We start from the raw sequence: 20313 nt of genomic DNA on the forward strand, positions 1-20313 counted from the left end.
TAAAAATTATGTGTGATAGATCTGTATCATTGTTTTTAAAAACCACCTTGTATTCTTTTGCCTTGGGTCTACCGTAGTTGGTCATATCTACTGTAGGATATTGGGATTGTGCCTAATTGGCTTTTTTTCTTTTATAAACAATACTATGGTTGCATTCTTACACATACAATTTCACCCACCTGATTATTTCTTTAGGATACATTTCAAAAAAATGAAATTATTGGGTAAAGGATGTGAGTTATTTTATTGAGCTCTGATGGCATATTGCTAAATTGCCCTCTGACAAGTGGCAATTTATATTCCCACTGGCAATATAGACACTTACCTATTTGCTTATGCTCACACCAACACTTTCTCAATTTTCTAAGTAAAAGTTGTGTATTGTCATTGCAATTTATATTGACTTATTTAGTAATGAGGTTAAATATTTTGGTGTTAAGTTAAAAATGAATTGCATTACTCTTTTTAGTTTTAATTATGAAAATTAAAAATTATGAAATTTTAGGGCAGGCTGAGTGGTGTGTTGGTTGGGAGTTGGCTTGGGACGCCAGCTCTGGGCAGCAGGGTCCCGGTTTGGATCCTGCATGGGTACCAGTGACACTGCGCCCTCTGCAGCTGGGATGGTGGACGGCAGCTCAACCTGGAGCTGGGCTGCCGTGAGTTGCCAGTGGCGCGCGTGAGCTTTCATGAGCTGCTGTGGGCCACCGTGGGCAGTCATTCAGTGGCCAGCGAGCGACTGCCTAGCCCAGGAAGAGCACAATGATGGTACCAATGTGGGCCAGTGAAGCAATGTCCTCCACAAGTAGACTGAAGAACAAAAAAGGATGGCAGCTTGTCTGTTCCCCTCCCCCAATTCCCCAGTGAAATCTTAAAAAAAAAAAAATTATGAAATTTTATTCTTTTGGGAATTACAGTTCTTTGCCTGTTTTTCCACTTTCACCATAATGATTTTTAAGTTTAATGTTGTAGACTTAAGTTATAGAAAATACTGTTATTAGGACTATTTTTCAATATTCTTTTTCCCAGTAACTATGTTGATGATGCTTTATTTGTTTTTGCTCTTCATGTGTCTTTTAATAGTGTGTGTGTATGTGTGTGTGTGTGTGTGTGTGTGTGTGTTTTCAAAACTGTTTATTCTTCCATTCTAGTCCCTGGGTCTCTTGTCATGCCTAGAAAGATGTCGCCCTATCAAGATTGTATAAATATCTTGCTACATTTTTCCATTGCTTTTATGGTTTGCTTGACTTTTTCAGTTTCTGAATTTCAAATACTAAAACCTAGCACTTTATTTATAAGGCATTTTATCATTTAAATTGATTTCCTATTCCCTCACAAGCACCCCCACCTCAATATAGAAAAAGTGAGGCTGAGTAGAATCTACAAAGTTATGTTTCATGGAATTGGTATTTCTTAAGTGTGCACTGCACGTTCAGGAGGCTTTCTAAGGATGTCTGTCTAAGATACTATTACATTTAAGCCTTTGAGAACCTTTTTTTATAAAAAAAACAATAGAACTGGTAATAGAGACTGCCAGTAATTTATGACATAAATCGGTTGGCTACAACTGCGAGCTTAGATGAAAGAAGTAATGAGGATTATTTTCCTTTCTCTTCTAGATTTTATAGGAAGACAAAACTTGTTGGTTTTCAAGACATGGAATGTGTACCTTGTGGAGACCCGCCGCCCCCTTACGAACCACACTGTGAGTGAACTCCTTACAAACACATCAGAAGGGCTCTTGGCCTTTTTTTTTTTTTTTTTAAACCTTTGTTCAGTTGGCAAATGGAGCAAAATCTCTCTCTACGGTGGGGCTTGTAGTGTGCGCTCTTTTATCAAGCTTCCAGCAGGACAGAAAGCCCTTTTGTTGTATGCCTCAGTCAGCAAACTGTGTCCATTGATTTGAATCTCAAAGTGAAATACAGACATTTTGCTGCTGCTGTGCTCCATTCAAACTCTTATCTTTCGTTCTAGATATGTAACTCAGGCAACTCCGATTAGCTAGGTGGTCCAAATCCTAATGCATAATGTCTTTGCACCGCGGCCCCACGAATTCCTCTTAGTCCCCAGACACTGTTATGCAGTGTTGTCTCTGCCATTCCAGAGACGCACATGCCTCTCCTTGAATCACCTGCCCTAATCAATGAATTGTTAAGTGGAATCTTAGTTCATTTCGCTCACTCCTTTATTTTTCTCATTTAACAAGTAAACAAGAGAAAAACCATTATGGGCTGGGACGATAACTGTAAATGAGAAAATTGTGCCTTTACTCGTTATATTCATATTAGTTAATCTTTTCGACAGTACTTTTTCCCTTAGATATAAAAGGCATTTGTTACAAGTTTTACAAACCTGCATTGATCTTGAGTAGGAAGAAGAGTGGCTCATCACTCTTCTTAATCCTAAGTACAAATCTGGCCAATGAAACCCACGGGTGTTGGGCCAGGAAAGAAATCTGCAGGTGGCCCCACTGGTGTGCTCAGGGCATGCCGGGCTTTGCTGAGAGGGCTTTGGTGAGCCGTGCTTCTCGGCACACAAGAAACAGCAGGTCCGGGCGGAGGACACAGGAGGGGCTCTGTCCATGCAGAAGTCATTCATGCCTTTCTGGAGGGGGCTTTGTTTATCGATGTTTAGATTTGGGGGTTGTTTTAATATAATTTTCAGTGCATGGGATTGGTCCTCTTGCTCCTTTCTGTGACAAAAGCTCCTTCTGAACTAACAGAAAGTTATTGCATTATTTGATAAGGTCACATAGTACGTCTGTCTCCAAGAAGTCATGGAATTTTGCAGCTCATGTTATGTCCTTTACCAAAATGCATTACTTTCTGTTCTTCACTTGAAGTAACAGAAAAGCAAAAAAAAAAAAAAAATTGCAGACTCTTATAGAAATGTGTTTTGACCCTCATTTTTATACTATGCAAACATTCACCAGATAATTCATTGCAATGAACAAATGCAATACTGAATGCCTGTTATGTATTAGTCACCACAGAGAAATGATGTGTTTTACTTAATTTTCTCAGTATCTCATCATCAGCCCACATTTGTCAATGAGGACACCAGGTCCAGAGAGGTTAATAACTTTCTATTGTTGGCTGATAATTGGCAGACACTATTCAAACCCAAGTCTGTCTCACTCCAAAGAGCGTGCTCTTTCCACACTCTACAATCTCCCAAAGAAAAACCAAACTATCTAATCTGTCCTCTGTTGGCTGATGTCATCTACTGCTTGTTGATTTTTTCTTACACTGTTTGCTTTCATAGTCATCATTTAATGAAAACTCTAAAGATCTAACATAGAGAAGATCTTGAAAGAGCTTCTTTCTGCTGCACAATCCATAAAATGCCATGTCCTCTTCCACTTAAAATGGGGGCAGCAACCTTGTCATGCTTGTGGGTCAGCTCAGCCATCATTTTGTCTAGAAAGCAAAGATTATGCTCTTTATCTCCAACTACCATAGAAAGATTTAGTCAAGAAATTGGTATTGCCCAGTGTAGAGTTGAAAAGTACTAGTTTTTTTTTTCCTGTTTAATTTATTGGGCTTAAATTTAATATAATCTAGTCATAGGTCTGAGGCATTGGAATTTTTTTGCCTTTGGGGATCTGGCGAAGTTTGGACATCATAAATTATCCTGTAAACATAGATTTCACATTTAACTTTTAATGCCTTGTAAAGCCTTAATTAAGTTATAATTTGAAAAGAAAATTAACTAGTTTACCTGACATGTATAGATACATTTCTCCATATACGACACTTTTTAGAAAGCAAAGAAAAATAAATTGTTTTACAAAGTCAGAAATGCAGCGTGCACAGCTAATGGCCTCTGGAATTATGAAACAACAGTCTGGTGGTCTTTTGCGAGCGCTAATCCTTATCTCTGTAAAGGAACGTTTGCTGCCTTTGGCACAGTTCTTGGGAGTCATTCCAGAACACAACTAATCTCCTCAAAAGAGGTCTTGACCTCTTTAGGGGAAATTATGTAAGGCGCCTTATGTTTTCATTTCTTCTACTTTGGGCTTTTCAGCTGATCCACAAAAAACTGCTTCTTCAGTGATATTTCTCCCATGAGGAGCTCCTGTACTATTTAGATTCTTAGTTAGCTAGAAGAAAGTGACGCCGCTCAAACTACCTCAAGTACCGGCATTTGTTTCAAGAATACAGATGCCAGTGAGAGAGGCTGGAACCTCCCAGAACTCAGGGGTAGCCCTTACTTGGGAACCCAGGCAACCCTGCAGTTTGGGGGCCATGGCCCCCCACAGCAGGAGGCCCTGAGCTCTGCCTGGGGCTCTGCGTCAGCGTCGCACAGCCACTTGCTCAGTTGCAGCCCTCTCTTTACGCCTCCTGTTTTCCCCTCATATGTTCAATAGACTGCATTTGTCTGTACTTCCCTTTCAGGCTTTTGAAGGAGAGGCTCTGATTGGTGTAATTAAATACCATTGTCCTGTGAGGCAGAGCTGTTTCCATTTACCCGCTGAACAAATATTTGAGTGGCAGGCACACACAGTGAAGGACAGATAGATCCCTGTCCTTTTCCTTATTTCCTACTACAGTGTAGTAGGAAGTTGTCAAATAACTACTCCAAGTTCCAACAGTGTTCAGATGCGACACACAGAGGTGGAATTGTGACTGCTCAGTCCTGAATCTGGTAGAATCCACGGCACTCTGGGACCATATCCTGAGTAATGACGTAGGAGCTTTGGGGGAGGCTTTGGAGCTGGATTTAAAGGATCAGTTAGAGGAGGATGAGCCTGAAAAGGAGACTAAACAGAGGGGCCAGAGAAGTTGGGGGAGAGCAGGAGAGGATAGCATCCTGCTGCGCTGGACGCCCTGTGCAAGCTGAGTTGGCTGACACTGGAAATGTCCTTTTCACCCCGGAGGTATGTGGTGACATTGACAAGAGCCATTTTAGTGAGTAATGGAAGAGAAGCCAGATTATACTGAAACAAGAAGTTACGGTAAGGGGAGAATGAAGACGGTTACAGACAGTTCTGTGCAGATGTTTGTCTGTGAGGGGGACACATAGAATGGGCAGGCAAGGGCGGGGTTTTGTTTTACTTCGTGTTTTAGTTGAGAGACACATCTGCATGTTTACAGGCTGAAGGGAAGGATCCATTTGAAAGAGGTCGACTCTTAATATGAGAGAACAAAAGAATGACCAGACATGGAGAGTTTGTAGGAGAAAGATCCCAAAGCACAGGTGTCGAGTTGGTCTTCTCTGGGAGGACAGAGGGGAACTCCCTGAGGTAATCAGGCAAGGAGGGCGTGGGGCCGATAGGCGTGGGCTTGTTCAGTGGTGGGGTGAGGGGCCCATGTACACGGCTTCTGTGTGTGTGACAGAGGAGGCACTGTGTTCCACCAGGTGAGACTGGAGCCAAGGAACTTAGAGGCTGGAAGAGCACAGGTGTTTGAGGTTCTCATTACACAGAGAGCAGGAGGCAAGTTGATTAGAGAAAATAGTGGGCTTCCCAGTAGCATCCAGGGTCCAGCTGAGGTCCGTTGGTCATAGTGAGGCATCATTTGCTCCTTACATGACATCTGGAGGGGCTTTTGCCGTGGGGATGACTCATGCCATCCCTGAAGCGGCCCCAAGACATCCACTAGTTGTACCCTAAATGTGCAGCTTATAACAAGCTACAAAGAAGCCTTTAAAAAGGATGACTGTCGGTGTTAATAACACAAGAATAATTTTAAATAAATGTAATACATTTTCTTACATTTCTATAGTACCTGAAGCAAAACAAAGTGGCAACTTAACAGAAAACACAAGACTGAAAACTTCCCATGTATCTGTCAACTCTCCAAAGGGCCACCCAAGGTCCATACTTGTCTATGGCTGGTGGAACTTTGGCCGAGTGACTCATGTAACTCCCTTAGGGCAAGGCTTTGTCCCTGTAAATAGGGTGACATCTACCAGCTAAGGTTGTTGTAAGTACTGAATAGTCAGTATATATAAGTCTGCTGGCACGGTGCCTACCAACGGGCAGGTGTCCCACCTGTTGGCTCCTGTCCTCACTCCTTCTACCATGTGATGCATCTTGGATGCGGAATCTTATCTCCTAGCATTGGGGGCCACTTGCTGTCTTGAGAAAGGACCAAGTGACTGCCCAAGGGGTTGGCATTCAGCAGAGGCAGTGGTTCAAAGGACAGCAGTGAGCTAGCACCGCGTGTGTAAATGTCCCACTGCACAGGAAATGGCATAATAGGAGATGGAGGAAACCTCAGCCCTCAGGTAACAAATGGGTTCTCTACAGCTCAAATTTGTAATAATGTGTCTAAATATAAGTTTCTCTCTTTGTAGGGTATACCTGTGTTCGTTGGAAAGTGATTTCCAAAACAAGAAAGAAGTTTCTATCCCTCTGACTCTTTACTCTATATTGACCCAGTCTTAAGAAGCCCTGAAAAACTGGGTGTCTATCAGAGGCAGTAGAGTAGAGCAGAACGCAGTGTGGGATGTATTGCTAGAAGTTTTGGATTCACATCTAGGCTCTGCTTTGTGCTGACAGTGAGACCCTGGGCAAATCATCTCACTACTTTGAACCTCCATTTACTCCTTGGAAAATGGGGATAGTCATGCCTATGTGGGCAGGCCTTAGGTAGAGCTACATGAAATAGTCTCCTATCAATAGCATAGTCTCCTTTCAATAGCATACCTGCCACAGAGTGAGCTCAGTGACGACTCTCTGTCTGCCAGTCTGCCCTCTTCCAAATGATGGCTACATCTGCCCTGTGTCCCTTGGCCCCACCTGGCCAGGTGTGGTCTGTGGAGGAGATGGTGGTTGGGAGTGGTCCCATACAGGGAGGATCTCATGATGCAGCTGGTTTTGATGTTTGTCTTGCTGGTCCTTGAACTCCCCTGGTGGGTGAGCAATGGAGGGTACCTAGAAAGGGACTGTAGTGGGTTTCTGTGTTTGTTACTCGAATGGCTGGACTATCAGGCTGAGGAGACCCTACTTAGGCTGGTGTCTTCTCTTTGTCCCATTGCCCAAGACCTCATGCCCTGTGCCCAACCAGTGTAAGCTTTCAGCTCCCTCAACCCCACCCCCCAAATAATAATGGATGTGTGAATATAATCAATTAGCCCACCCATACCCTCTTCGTCAGTCACTTACAGCATTGATTTGTGAGAATGACTGGTTGGGCATGGAGCCCAGAGTTGATTAGTGACATCACTGTAAATCACAGGTGACTAAAAGTAACTAGAGAGCCCTGCTTCAGGCTTTGCTCCTCCTTGTAGTTTTACCGCCTAACAATGTGAGCCCATTGAGAGCATTAAAGAGAAACAGGGAAAAGCACACAAGAAATTTTAGAAGAACTATATTCTGCCCTGCATCTGATAAGAAATGTAGATTTTGTATGATTTCTTTTAGTAATGTTTACTTAATGTGGAACAAATACTGTGGTTGGAACAAATGGTTTTGAAAAAATTCAAAGGGGTTTTCACCCAAGTGCAGCTTTATTTCAGTGTGTTTAACCTAGATGTTTGCTTTGTTCTTGGGGGCTTTGTATAACAAGCCATGTGACTCTAAAGAGATAAGAGATCAGATAAGTCTCTGTGTGGGGGAAGGAAGAAAAGCAGCTCTACTGACCTGAAATTATTTAGGAATTTTACAGGGCTTAAAACGCTCAGGAAACAGCAGGTCTCTGCACCAATAAGTAATAAGCCACATTATTTAAAAAATGATTGTTTTCCAAAGGAAACCTAAAATATCTTCTAAGTAAGGAATCAAAGCAATTTCCCAATAAGCTTTTAAAAGAAATATCTTGCTCATTCAAAATAATTTTTAAAGTTCAGTAGAAAAAGGTAGAACGCTATAAACAAAACATTTCCAACAGCAGAGCATACAAAACAAAATTTTCTTTTTTCTGTCTATACCACTGATTTTTTTTAAATAGATGTAATCATGCTGTACATACTACTTTGCATCTTTTTTTCATTTAAGATGTAATTTTTTTCATGTACCTTTGTCAGCATTATTTTAATGACATTATTGAGTAAAGTACCATATAGGTATTTGGATGGCAATGGGGTGTAAGGCTGCCTGTTACCCATATTGCTGCTGTTCACATCTCTGTGTGGGCATCTTTCCGTATTTACACACTAATGAATTGATGCCCACAAGTGTGTTTATGGGTCCTAAGGTATTAATATTTTTGTCTCTTGACATGCAATGCTAAATTATTTTAAATTAAAAGTACCTAGTAAATGCCTCATTTAGAGAAAACAAAAACAAATTTAAAAGGAAATAAATTGGGAGTGTTTTAAAATCAAAACCAATATGACTTCTCAGGTTTTCTTTAAAGGAGGAAGGAGAAGGTAGGGGGCTAGGAGGTGAATTACCATGTCACTTGAGCTTCACCTGAGTGGGTTCACCAGCTTAGCTCCTGGGGTTAAGCCAGTTGTTGGTGGTCACCCAGCGTGGAGCTCTGTATCCTGGGGCATTTCAACCCTTACTGCATCTGGTCACAGTGAATGCCTGTGTAATGGGATGCAGAAGAGATGCATAGAACCCAAAAGGATATTACATTTGCTTTGGGGAAACTATGTGATTTTGATTATATCTGTGTATGCTTTTTGTTTCTGCAGCAGAGTTCTTCTGATGAGTTCGCTAATATTTGGTGGGCTGGCTTTCCCCGAGGACCTACTGGATCCTCTCAAGATGGGTCTACAAAGCCAATATGTGCTAATTAAGGGTTCCGTTTACTGGAGGTTTTCAAGTAGTCTGTGGTCCTCAGGCCAAAACTCTTTTAAGTGTCTGGCCAGGAGACTACTGCCATGGCCTGTGTTGATGGCTTTGGGGACAGTTTCAGGAACAAGATGAGTGCTAGTGTGCATCCTGCACAAATGGCTAAGGCAGGAGAAATGGGGAACTTTCTATAGAGAAGTCTTAACAATGTAGTTCTTTCCGGTTAAACTTTCAGGGTGGGGACAATGAGATCAAAGAGAAAACAGCCCATGGCTTGTGGCAGGCAGACCGCAGAGCAAGCCAGCCATCCCGCTGGCGTTTGAAGCCATTTATTTGTTGGTGTAAGGTGCTCTTGCTCTCCTCTTCCTTCCGCCCTCTGTAGCTCCCTGCTTGTCCTTTACATCACTCTTTCTTTTTGGGAGCATGATTGCGATTTCATTATGTATTGAAAAACAAATCTAAAGTAGTAGTCATCAAAGATTGCTTCTGTGGAAACCAAAGAAAGGTCTCCCTGCAGAGCCCAGGGTCTGGAGCGCTCTACTAAGAGGAATGCCTTTTAAGCCCTCCCATGGAATCCATTTATTTTTTATTGGAAGGCTTGCTCTGCCAAACCAAACAGCCCTGGTGGAGGGACTGAGAAGAGAGGGAAGAAGCGAATAGAGGCAGACATGGATGCAGCAAGCAGTGAAAGGGCAACAGGGAGGGGTCAGAAACCCTGCAAAAGGCGGCCACAGGAACTCCAAACACACTGTTATTTTGTGCCATTTAGTGTAGAGCAAACAGACCCATACGTCCTAATGACTGACCCCTGAGGTTTTCTCTCTAATACCACTCAGTACGATAATTATAGTTCTCATTATTATTCCGGACATAGAGAAAGGGGTGGGGAGATGATCAGATTACAGATTTGTCATAGTCTTTTTAAGACAGCAGAACACGGTTGTGATTTGTTTTAGAATGATTTCCACTGAACATAATCCTTTTATAAGCTTATTTACTTAGCTGCGTAAACAACTGTTATCTGAAAATATGTTGAAAATCTGTTTATAGTAAGATCCTCCTTTTCTGCAAATATTGAAAACATAAGCTGGGCAATTTAAATGTCTTGGGCTCTTTAAAGAAAAAAGTGTGCTATAAAAGCATGTGCTTTGGATGCTTATTCTGCTATTTCAAATGTTTATCTTTACTTAGCCCTCGTTTCATTACAGTTATAGAAATAAAAAATGCTTAAAAGAGTTTCTTAAACTCATATGCTCTACATGTATTCTTTTCTCCCAATATAACATTGCTAAATATTGGTGAGCCATTAACTTTGTTCCAAGTGAGGAAAAGGAAAGGAAAGAAGTGTAAATGCCTGATTGAGTCCGGAGACGCTCTGGAAAGGTCCATTGGCTCGCGACTGTCTGGGAGGCAGGAGCATCCTGAGCTGCAAGCCAGGCCACCCGAGGCTTTGATCTGCCCTCCAAGAACGGTAGCAGTTGATTATTACCTAGTCCGCTATAAATCTAACTTCTCTGCCTTTATCTTCAGTCTCTCTTAGACATTTAAAGTCAATGAGCTGGTTTAAATATTTACTCACGAAGAATCAGGTTGTGATTTGTTAAAGGCCGTCACTAAATTAAATGAATGTTAGATTAAGTGCAGTTTATTTTAAAAATATATAATCCGGCAGGCCTGTTTCATTAAGTTGTGGACTTTCACAAATGGAACTGTGATTTGCGTGTATACCCATTAAATGCTTAAAATAAATAAATGTGGAGAAAGGCAATTTAACAGTTTATGCCAAACCTGTAATGGAAACACTCAGTTTAAGCTTCAGGATCACTCCCTTTCATTTATTATCATGAGATGGTATGTACGGGCTCATACTGGGACAGGAGACCCACTCTTGTCCTCCGTGGGCACCCGCTCTAAGCGGAGACAGGAATATGTAGCCTTCAGCAATGGAGTATGGGACCCCTTTGTCTTTAAACATGGGTGAGTGGCCTGGCCACTTCCTACGTCAACTACTGAAGGAAGGGGATTGAATTAGAGAAATATAATTTTGAGTATTGAAAAGAGATCCACCGGGAGAGATTAAAATAGCAAACGTTTCTCTGTGGTGGGCATATCTGATACCCTCACTTCACAGCCAGGAAGCAATTTCATGGAAGAGGACACAGGATTTGAACCCAGGTTGGCTTGACAGCACAGACAGCACAGCTGAGCTCCATACTGCCTCTCCCAGCAAACTTGGAAGGACCAGGAGTAAGAGGGTTTAAACATAGTTTTAAAATAAAGAAAAAAACTGAAACTAGATTTGAAATGTAATTGAGTCATCCATTTAGAAAAAATAGTGTAAAATATTACACTATATTACACAATATTAAACTCAAAGATTAGAAAAGATATTAGAAAGAAAAATCGGAAGCTTGAAGTCAAATATCAAAGAGGAATTAATTTTTGAAAGACAATATCCCATTTTAGGTGTTCAAAATATTATTTTAACTGCTTCATTTATTGTTTTGACCATCTCAAAGAAATTATTTTAAGTATTCATGAGAGTTTTGTCTCTTAATCATGTAGCTATTTTCTTAAATATTCAAGAAACATCATTGCTTGATGCTTATACAGTTATAATTAAAGGGACCAGTTTTTTAAACTGGTGCAAAGTAATTTTTATCATTATTGAAAAATAATTGACATATAAGAAGAAGCACCCATTTTAAGTGTACAATTCAGTGAGGTTGACAGATGTATGTACTTGTGTAACCATGTCCCCAGTAAACATATAAAACATTTCTGTCCTCTCCCCCCAAAGGGAAGTCATCTTCAGCAAGGGCTTGGGAGTGGACTCAGAAGGGTTCTCTTTGTCTTGTTACCAATTTTATTGAAGATATGGTTTGGACATCGTTTTGTTCTCTTGCCTTTTTTAAAATGTATGTATGTATATATTAGTGTTTTCTGACCGTGTTTCATTTTCTATCAAGAGACCAAAGGATTATGGCATAAAATGTTGACATTTGTCTTTAAATGATTTTCTGCAAAATCTTCAATGTTGACATTTGTCTTTAAATGATTTTCTGCAAAATCTTCAATATCGAATTTAAAATGTCATTGAAAATCAATCATTCATGGAAAGTTTCTCAGTGATCATAGGAGACATGCTTTTCTTTAAAATGAGAAAAAAATTACTTTTTAAAATTCTTGGTATTGGGCTCTTTAACTCAGGAAGCATGTTGGGGAGTATGTTTTCAGTGGCTAATGCTAGTCTAGAGCTCAGTGAAATGTGTCATGAAGACATCTCTCCCATGTTGTAAATGACCTGCAGATGCATTTGACCTCTCATTCATTGACACGTACATTGAATGTCAACTATGAGCACTGATGTGGGTACTGGGAACCCTGCAGTCACAAACACAGACTAAATTCCCAGTGCTCAAGGAGTTGACATTCTAATACTCCACAGCTGGCGTATTTAAAATAAGGTGGTCAGGGAAGGCCTAAATAAAGTGACCCTGGGACATGGTCCTGAAGGAGGGGCAGAGTGAGCAAGACACTTAGCAGAGGCTGGTGAATGGGAGGGTGGACTCAGGGAAGGGTGTAGACCGAGTAGGGCTTACCGGCCATTGTAAAGTCACCTCCCTACTCCGGGGGAGATGGAAAATGGGAACTCCGGGAATGAAGTGACTGAAATTTTAAAAAGATCCTTCTGGCTGCCATTGAGAATAGATTTTAGGGGAGCAAAGGAAGAAGCAGGGAGACTAGTTAAACACAATATTTTTGGCTGATATAATAAACGTACGCACTTTGAAGAACAGGCTTTTCCACCCTTTTCTCGAGTTAATTATTAGTTTAACTAATTTAATTTAATAAATTTAATTGAAATACACTTAATTTAGTTAATTGCTAGTTATATTAATAATGTAATGTTATATTTTGCTTGCTCTGTGTGATGTCCAAGAAAATTAGAGGAATAATATTTGGTTGATTTTTTTCTAAACTGGGGCAACAGACAAATTTGGAAGAGGTTAACTTCAGATTTTACATTGTACTGTAGATTTTACTTCATCATAAATGGTTATTATTTTTAGGCCCTGGGGACACAGATAAATATCTGAAAAATAAAATGGGGGGGGGGTTCTAACATCTAGTGCAAATTAGCGCTGAAAGGACGCTTTCACATCGCTACCTCATGTGATCATGCCAACACTAATACAAACCAATATCTACTTGATGTTTTTCCTGGGTTAGCTCATTTCATCTATGAAGAGTGCTTGGTTTTGCATCCTGGTCCTAACACCTAGCTCTCAGACAAGTTATTTCACTTTTCTGTGCCCCTGTTGTTTCCTGTACCAAGTGAAGGTTCTAATAATGTGAAGGGAAGAATACAGCATGGGTTTACTGCCTGAATCTGCTTCATTCCATGCCTCCAGAAAAGTGTGTTCCTTCCCACCTAACCCAGAGTTTTGTCCTTTACCATAAATTCTGTCAACTGTTAAATTATGAATATATTAATAGCATTATCAGGTCTACTGGAATCGGAGAGAGCAAGAAACTCCGTCTAAATCCAGATTTTCTTTTCAGCTTGACCCAGCCACATTACACTATGCATAGATGTACACACATTTTTTTTTCCCCTTAGATAGAAGTTAACAGGTGGAAATCATTTGAGTTTCATCATCTTAGAATAATTTCACAGAAGATTACTTCTTTAACTACTGCAGTCAGGTAAATAAGAATTATCCACTTTACTAAGAACAGAGAACCTGAGAATTACAGGATACAGAACCCTTAAGTGAAAGTGTGCCTATTTTCTCTTCGCTTTGTCCAGAGATGAAATTAGCAAGGCCATGCTTTCACTGGGACACGGAGTCCAGGGCCCTGAATGGACCTGGCACTCAAAGGGTTAAGCAGAGTCCACACACAGGAACAGGGAAGGGGGGCAGCCCAAGTTTCATATCTTTGTTCCAATTCCCAGATGGCAGCCCTGTCTTTTAGTCCCAATTGAATCAAAACTATTTTGGAGCTTGTGTATCCTTCGGCACAGATGTTCAAGGCCATAATAATGTGTTTCTTTTATGGTGCCTTTTTCTGTTTCTTGGTGAAGAAGTTTAAAAGCTTCATTGTTTCATCAGTCCAATAAACACAGCAAGACCTTATAGGACTATGGGATAATAAAAAGAAGAAAAACATCCTTGAGCGCAGGAAAAAATTCTTTTACTTTAGCATATCTGCAAAGAAATGCTTTAGACGATCGGCTGCCATTTGATGGCTTATAATTTTTCCGGTGTTAATTATGGTATTTATCGTAATTAACGTACCAAACAGTTACACTTACAATCTGCCAAGTGCCAAAGAGAAATCTAAAGTAATGAGCTCGCTCTTGGCATCACAGACTTTCTCTCACCAGCACATGGTAGTAAGAGTCCTTAGTCAATCCCGTGGTTCCAGCGATGGCCTGGCCTTCACCTCCCTGCCTCACCAGCTACTCCCCTGTGACAATTTCCGCCTCTGTCTTCTATCTTTTTCCCTCAAGGACATGCATGGTAATATTTGACCTACACTATCCTGGTGGAAAACAGATCTCTAGGCCAAGTGATCTGGAAGCAAGATTAAAAACAGCAGAAACTGAGTTGAGTTACTTGATTCACCAAGTCGCAGCTAATGTAACCTCCAGCCTCCCAGTCACAGGGTCCCTACCTGCGATTTTCTCCCTCCCAAGGCTTCCTTCCACATGTTGTAGGTGAACTTCGGGACAGCCTCTGACCTCCAGCGTTCCAATCACTCTCATGGCCTACCAGGTCTTCCCGATGCCTTCTATCTGTTGCCAGCCTGAACCCCTCACCCATCACCCAGCACCTCTCTTAACGATTCTCCTGACCACTCTGCTTGCTTAGCCTCCAAAAACACCTGCTCCAGTCCTAACGCTGGGCTGCTGAATACCCTTAAATCCTGTTTCCCTTTAGTTGTATTGCTGCATTTCTGATAGTACATTCAATTACATACCCATCTTGAAAACTGGAAAACTCTTTATCGCGTCCATCTATCATTTTGTCCTATTGAGAAGAAATATGACTATTCAGTTCAGTGCCTTATAAATACAGTTAATTTTCATTTTCTGGATAGAAACATTCATATTTTGTACTAATACATAAAATCCAAAGCCAAATTTAAAGAAATTTTTAAAAAATCTTTGCCACTCACTGTTGATAACAGAATCAGCAGTCACTGAAGAAGCACTCAGTTATCGGTGCCGTTGGGGGATGACAGGCCTGGCCGGGGCCTCAGTTTACTTCACAAGTTTACTTTACTTTTGTCCCCTCATTCCAGAGCCATTCCTGTGCACAGCCGACCCACACCATGGGTAGATTTGCCCTCCCCTTGCCCCCCCCCGCCAGTGTTGGGGCAAACCATGAAAGATTATGGCGCCCAGCGTCCACACTTTGTCTTTATTTCTTAGGCAGCTCCCCAGCCCGTACTGTGTGGTCCAAACAAAACAGGCTCCTGGGGTCTATTTTGGGATTAATGCATGCCAGTGAGGAGGCCATGCAGTTGAGGAGGAGGTGATAAACCAGAACTGAGGTAGTGGCTGAAAGGAAGGAGAGGAGGAAAGAGACCCAAGTATTCGGAAAAGTGGTTTTCAAAGAGGTATACAGGACTGGCTATAAAAGGATATGCTAAAATCATTTTTCTAGCAATTGAAGTACAAAGTACTTACTATTGCAGTCAGAATGAATGATGATACTATGGTTTTTTTGACCTAGAAACAAAACAGAACTATATTGGCACAGGAACGATGCTTTGCACTTAAGTTGTACCGTCAGCTTACTTTATAGTCTCAGTTGGCATTTACACTGGTCTAATACACCAACTTAGTGACGAATGGAGCAGCAGAGAAAGTGCTGGGTGTGCTGTCTCAGAGGAGAAGGAAGCTTGGCTGCCCAAAGACGCTGTTAAAACCCGCTGTGGGAAGCTTTTTATTTAGCTGGAGGAGGTTTGCAATGGAAAGTAACGGTCTTGACTGGACAGGGAACCAAGCCCGTGTCTGCACGCACCAAGCAGCAACTTGGTGACTTCTGCCTTATTTTTTAAAATCAGTTTTTGTAATCACACAGGTTAGTAATTCAAGTGAGAAAATGTTGCTAGCTGTATTGATGAGAATTAGAAACTGCCAAATCTCTACTTAATTTTCCAGTCAGGTTATTGCCAAATAAAGACTGTCAGACTTCTTTGACTACTAAAAGGTACACAACTTTGAGTGAGAGTTTGATTCTCTCCAGGCATGAACAAAAAGGTAAAGTCAAGGAGAAAAAACAGGCATAGGATAATGTATCGCCAACACTGGACCTAATTTTCCGTGGGTTAGCATATCTTTTTGGTTATAAACACTATGCTGGGCCAGATGGCCCTCCAGCCTTCTTTTTCCTTGCTCTCACTCCTCTTTATTTCTCTTGAAATACTCTCCAAATAGGAGTATTTCTCTTCCCATGTTGATGATAAAAAATGTTTGAAAATATTCATTTGAGTGTCACCCATCCACCCTCATGAATGAATTAAGTCAAACTAATTTGTCCACAAAGACAATTACTATATGTCCACATAACTGGTCTTTTTTTTCTGTCATCATTTTGCAGTAAGGCAAGAGCATTTAAGTATTGGCAGTAGAACCAGAGACACCCATGTATGGATATAGGTTTCTTTGCTGTGTCTTCCTCCTTTCAAACTGTCATTCCTATTGACCCCTTTTCCTTCTATGCCCCCTTTTTGCATGTAATTTAAATATGTAATTAGTTTTCTTAATGTTGTTTTATATTTCTGTTTATCTGCCATCAGGTAGTTAATAAGTCCAAATCATGGTTTTAGTGCCCAAGGAGAGAAGAAAGAAACAATTAATATCTTTTTAGTTCATTTTTTTCTAAGAACTTATCCCAACAATTAATAAAAGCTTTTGAAAAAGATTTGGAAATCTTGTACAACAGTTATTCTCGGTTGTGGTACTATCAGCCTGCATCTCATCCAGTGCAGAATTGTCTACAAATACATTTAAGGAAAAGTCAGTGCAGGCCCTATAGCTTGGCTTCCAGAACTTTCGAGTTTGAGAACAGAAACCACAGGAGTTTCTCTAAAGCCTTGGTTGGTGCCTCAGCTCTGCATCCTCAGAGCTCTCTCTGCAACTGACAAATAATTAACATTTTTCTTATTTGCCAATCAAAGGGGTTTTTCTAAAGGATTTTCTTAGTAATAGCTTCACCATTTCATTTACAATAGTCCTTGAGGTTTAGTTATTTTGCTAATCACTGCTTAGTGTTACTTATCATTGCTTAATATTACCAGTTAGGAGATCATATTGCTAAGACCTTGGAAATACTTAGCTAAAAGTAGTGGTAACTACCGTATTTGCCGGCGTATAAGACGACTGGGCGTATAAGACGACCCCCTAACATTTCCACTCAAAATACAGAGTTTGTTATATACTCGCCGTATAAGACTACCCCCTCTTCCGCACACCTTCCACACACCAAATAAAAGGTAAAACAATATCAGATTTGATTTGGCCCACTGAAGTGCAAACAAGCGTATTGTATTTCGTGTCACCACATAACCGTTTTGGCGATGTTGAGCCACCATGTCTGCTACATGTTTTTTGAGTTCTGGCCAGTGTGGGGTGCCTCTTCTTAATGCACACTTACCCCTTGGCATACTCTTTAATGCTTTCTCATTTGATTTCCAGTCCTGAACCATCTTTTCTGTTACTCCATATTGTCTTGCAGCAGCACAATTATTATTTTCCTTAGCAAAGTTTATAACTTTCAGTTTAAAATTTGCATCATACTTCTTTCTTTTGGCTGGTGCCATGATAGGGATGATAGGGGTTTGACTGGTCGACATTTTCTATGCTGTACTGTACAGTGGTGCAGTATTGTGGTTGGCTGTTGGCTGTATACAAAGCCTGATTTGATTGGTCCCTGCTCCCTGTTTGCCCGCCCTGTCACTATAGCAGTCTGGTCCACCCTTGCATCAGCATCTCCCTGGGACCTCACTACTGCGCAAGTGCGAGCTCTTCAACATTCTAACAGGCACCATGATAGCGCAAAATCGCGAATCTTCAATGCATATGTAAAGAAATATACGGTAACCCGAATTTACCACACTCGCAAAATCGCACACAGCCGACCATACACCCAGTATGGTATCGCGATTCGCGATTTTGCGCTATCATACTGGGTGTATGGTCGGCTGTGTGCGATTTTGCGAGTGTGGTAAAATCGCATAACAGCAAAATCGCATAACAGCCGAGCATACACCCAGCAGCGCTGCTGATGCCTGAACGGTATGTGGAATGAAGTGGGCGGGCATCAGGAGGCCACTATGGCATGGGGCAAGCACTATGGGCAGTCTATCTGAAGTGTACCTGGCGTATAAGACGACCCCCCACTTGGAGGCATATTTTTCAGGGCCAAAAAATCGTCTTATACGCCGGCAAATACGGTATGTCTTTTATAAGAAACGCATCTAAACTGGGGAGAACTATTTGGGCTTGTTTTTATTGTTAATTGTCCTTCTGAACTTTCCAGTGCTTTAGGAATGTGTTATGAGGACATGTAAGAATAATCAGTTGCTCATTCAATCCATTTATTCAGTGGCCTATCTACTATGTAAGTGGTTTCAATTAATTTAAAAGACAATCCAGATTCCGACATAATAATAATTATGTCTGATTTCTAATAATCGTAGGAGAAAGCATGGCTAACACTTACAGAAATTTTACTGTGTGAGAGGTACCATGCTAATTTTTTATGTGCATTATTATTCAGTTCTCACAAATATCCTATGAGGTAGGTATAGTTATTTCCTGATCTTCCCAACAAGGAAACTGAGCAGAGGGGTTGTCATTTGCTGGTGGTAATACAGCTAGTAAATGGTAAAACCGGGGTTTTAACCCAGACTGTCAACTACAAAGCTCTTAACCATTAGAATGTGAAGCGTTTTACAGAAAGCTTTAAAACCAGGAAAGCAGGAAAGGGAAAGAGGTGAAGGCCTGCTGATCTGTATGTATCACACATGTGCCAGTGCGAGGGGGATTCTGTCCTAATCCTTCCTAAAATTTCATCTATGATCCTGCAGAAGCAGAAGGCTTAACTACTCAACAAACAGTGCTTTCAGTTCTAGCAGGATCTGCCTCCTGCAGAGGCCCCAGCAAAAAGAGCAGGTGAGGCCTTCAGAGTATGTGTGTTTGCTGGTTTAATTCTCACTAGTAAAATCAGATTCATGTAAACACGGCTTGAATATGCTCTACATATATGAGCTTTTTTTTTTAAAGATTTTATTGGGGAGTTGGGGAAGGGGAACAGCGTTGGGGAATCTGGGAAGGGGAACAGACAAGTCACTGTCCTTTTGTTCTTCAGTCTAGTTGTGGAGGACGTAGCTTCACTGGCCCATGTTGATATTATCATTGTGCTCTTCCTGGGTGAGGCAGTCACTCGCCAGCCATTGGACGGCTGCTCATGGTGGCTCACAGCAGCCTACGCCTTTGCCGGCGACTCACGGCAGCCCAGCTCCAGGTCAAGATGTTGTTCACCATCTTAACTGTAGAGGGCGCAGCATCACTGACCCTCATTTGAGATCCGAACCAGGACTCTGCTGATCAGAGCTGGTATCCCAAGCCAACTCTTAACCAACGTGCCACCTTGCCAGCCCTGTATGAGATTTTTTTTGCCACTAGAACATGCTAATTATTATTATGCATATTAATTTACCTGTTCAATCACTGCTACCATTTTCTGCTTCATCATTAGTAGGTCTAATTAGAAGCAACTATTCTTCTATATAATTAAAATATTGATTCTGCGTTCTGATCTTTAACGCTTTTTGTAATAGTGTTCTGTCAGTACCAAACTACTAACAGTAGATTACCTTATTTCTTTTATTACCTTATTCCACTGACGTTAGCTAAGATTGTCTAAGAGCAGAGATAAAGTTGCAGATGAGAACTGATAGAACAAAGAGCTGGTAGACCTGTTAGTTAAAGAAGTTTCTACTTTATAATTACATACCTCTTCTGTTATAAGAAATTTAGAAAAATGTTTTGATGAAAACTTTACAGAATGCAATAAAGCATTTTGATTCATATCACTAGTATTTTAATCTCAAGATTCAGAGCTTCTATAACTCAAAAGATAATAATAAAATAATTGGAACCATTTTAGAATATTGGCTATAATCATATCTTTTTAAATGTCTTATAACAGAGAGTAATGTTTATTAATAATCTAAAAGATTATTATTTAAGTGACCCTTCATGTGAGAATATGAGAATAAACATAAATGTGAAGGACACTTTTAAGTACTTTAAATTTAAGAATGGATATACAATTGACCCTTGAGCAATGCAGGGGTTATGCTGACCCTCGGTGCAGTCGAAAATCCATGTATAGCCTTTTCTTTAAATTTATTTGAATTTAAGTTTTTAAGTTTATTGTGGTAACATTAGTTAATAACATTATATAAATTTCAGGTGTACAACTTTGTAACATGACATCTGTGTATTGCATTGTGTACTCACTACCTGAAGCCTAGTCTCCTTCTGTCACCACATATTTGACCCTCTTTACCCTCTTCGTCCTCCACCCACCCCCTTTCCTTTCTGG

The 20313-nt window shown here is 40.8% G+C and overlaps 1 protein-coding gene across 3 annotated transcripts in view; it reads left to right on the forward strand.

The window, feature by feature from the left end:
* TNFRSF19 (TNF receptor superfamily member 19) overlaps positions 1-20313 on the forward strand; it is an 89579-nt gene that overhangs the window by 37103 nt on the left and 32163 nt on the right. For all 3 annotated transcript variants that reach the window (XM_019651485.1, XM_019651483.1, XM_019651486.1), the window contains exon 5: positions 1617-1702. In XM_019651485.1, coding sequence (XP_019507030.1) covers positions 1617-1702 — 86 coding nt within the window. The remainder of the gene's footprint in view (positions 1-1616; positions 1703-20313) is intronic.

This window comes from Hipposideros armiger, unplaced genomic scaffold (genome assembly GCF_001890085.2).
Source record: "Hipposideros armiger isolate ML-2016 unplaced genomic scaffold, ASM189008v1 scaffold_160, whole genome shotgun sequence".
Taxonomy (NCBI): Eukaryota; Metazoa; Chordata; class Mammalia; order Chiroptera; family Hipposideridae; genus Hipposideros; species Hipposideros armiger.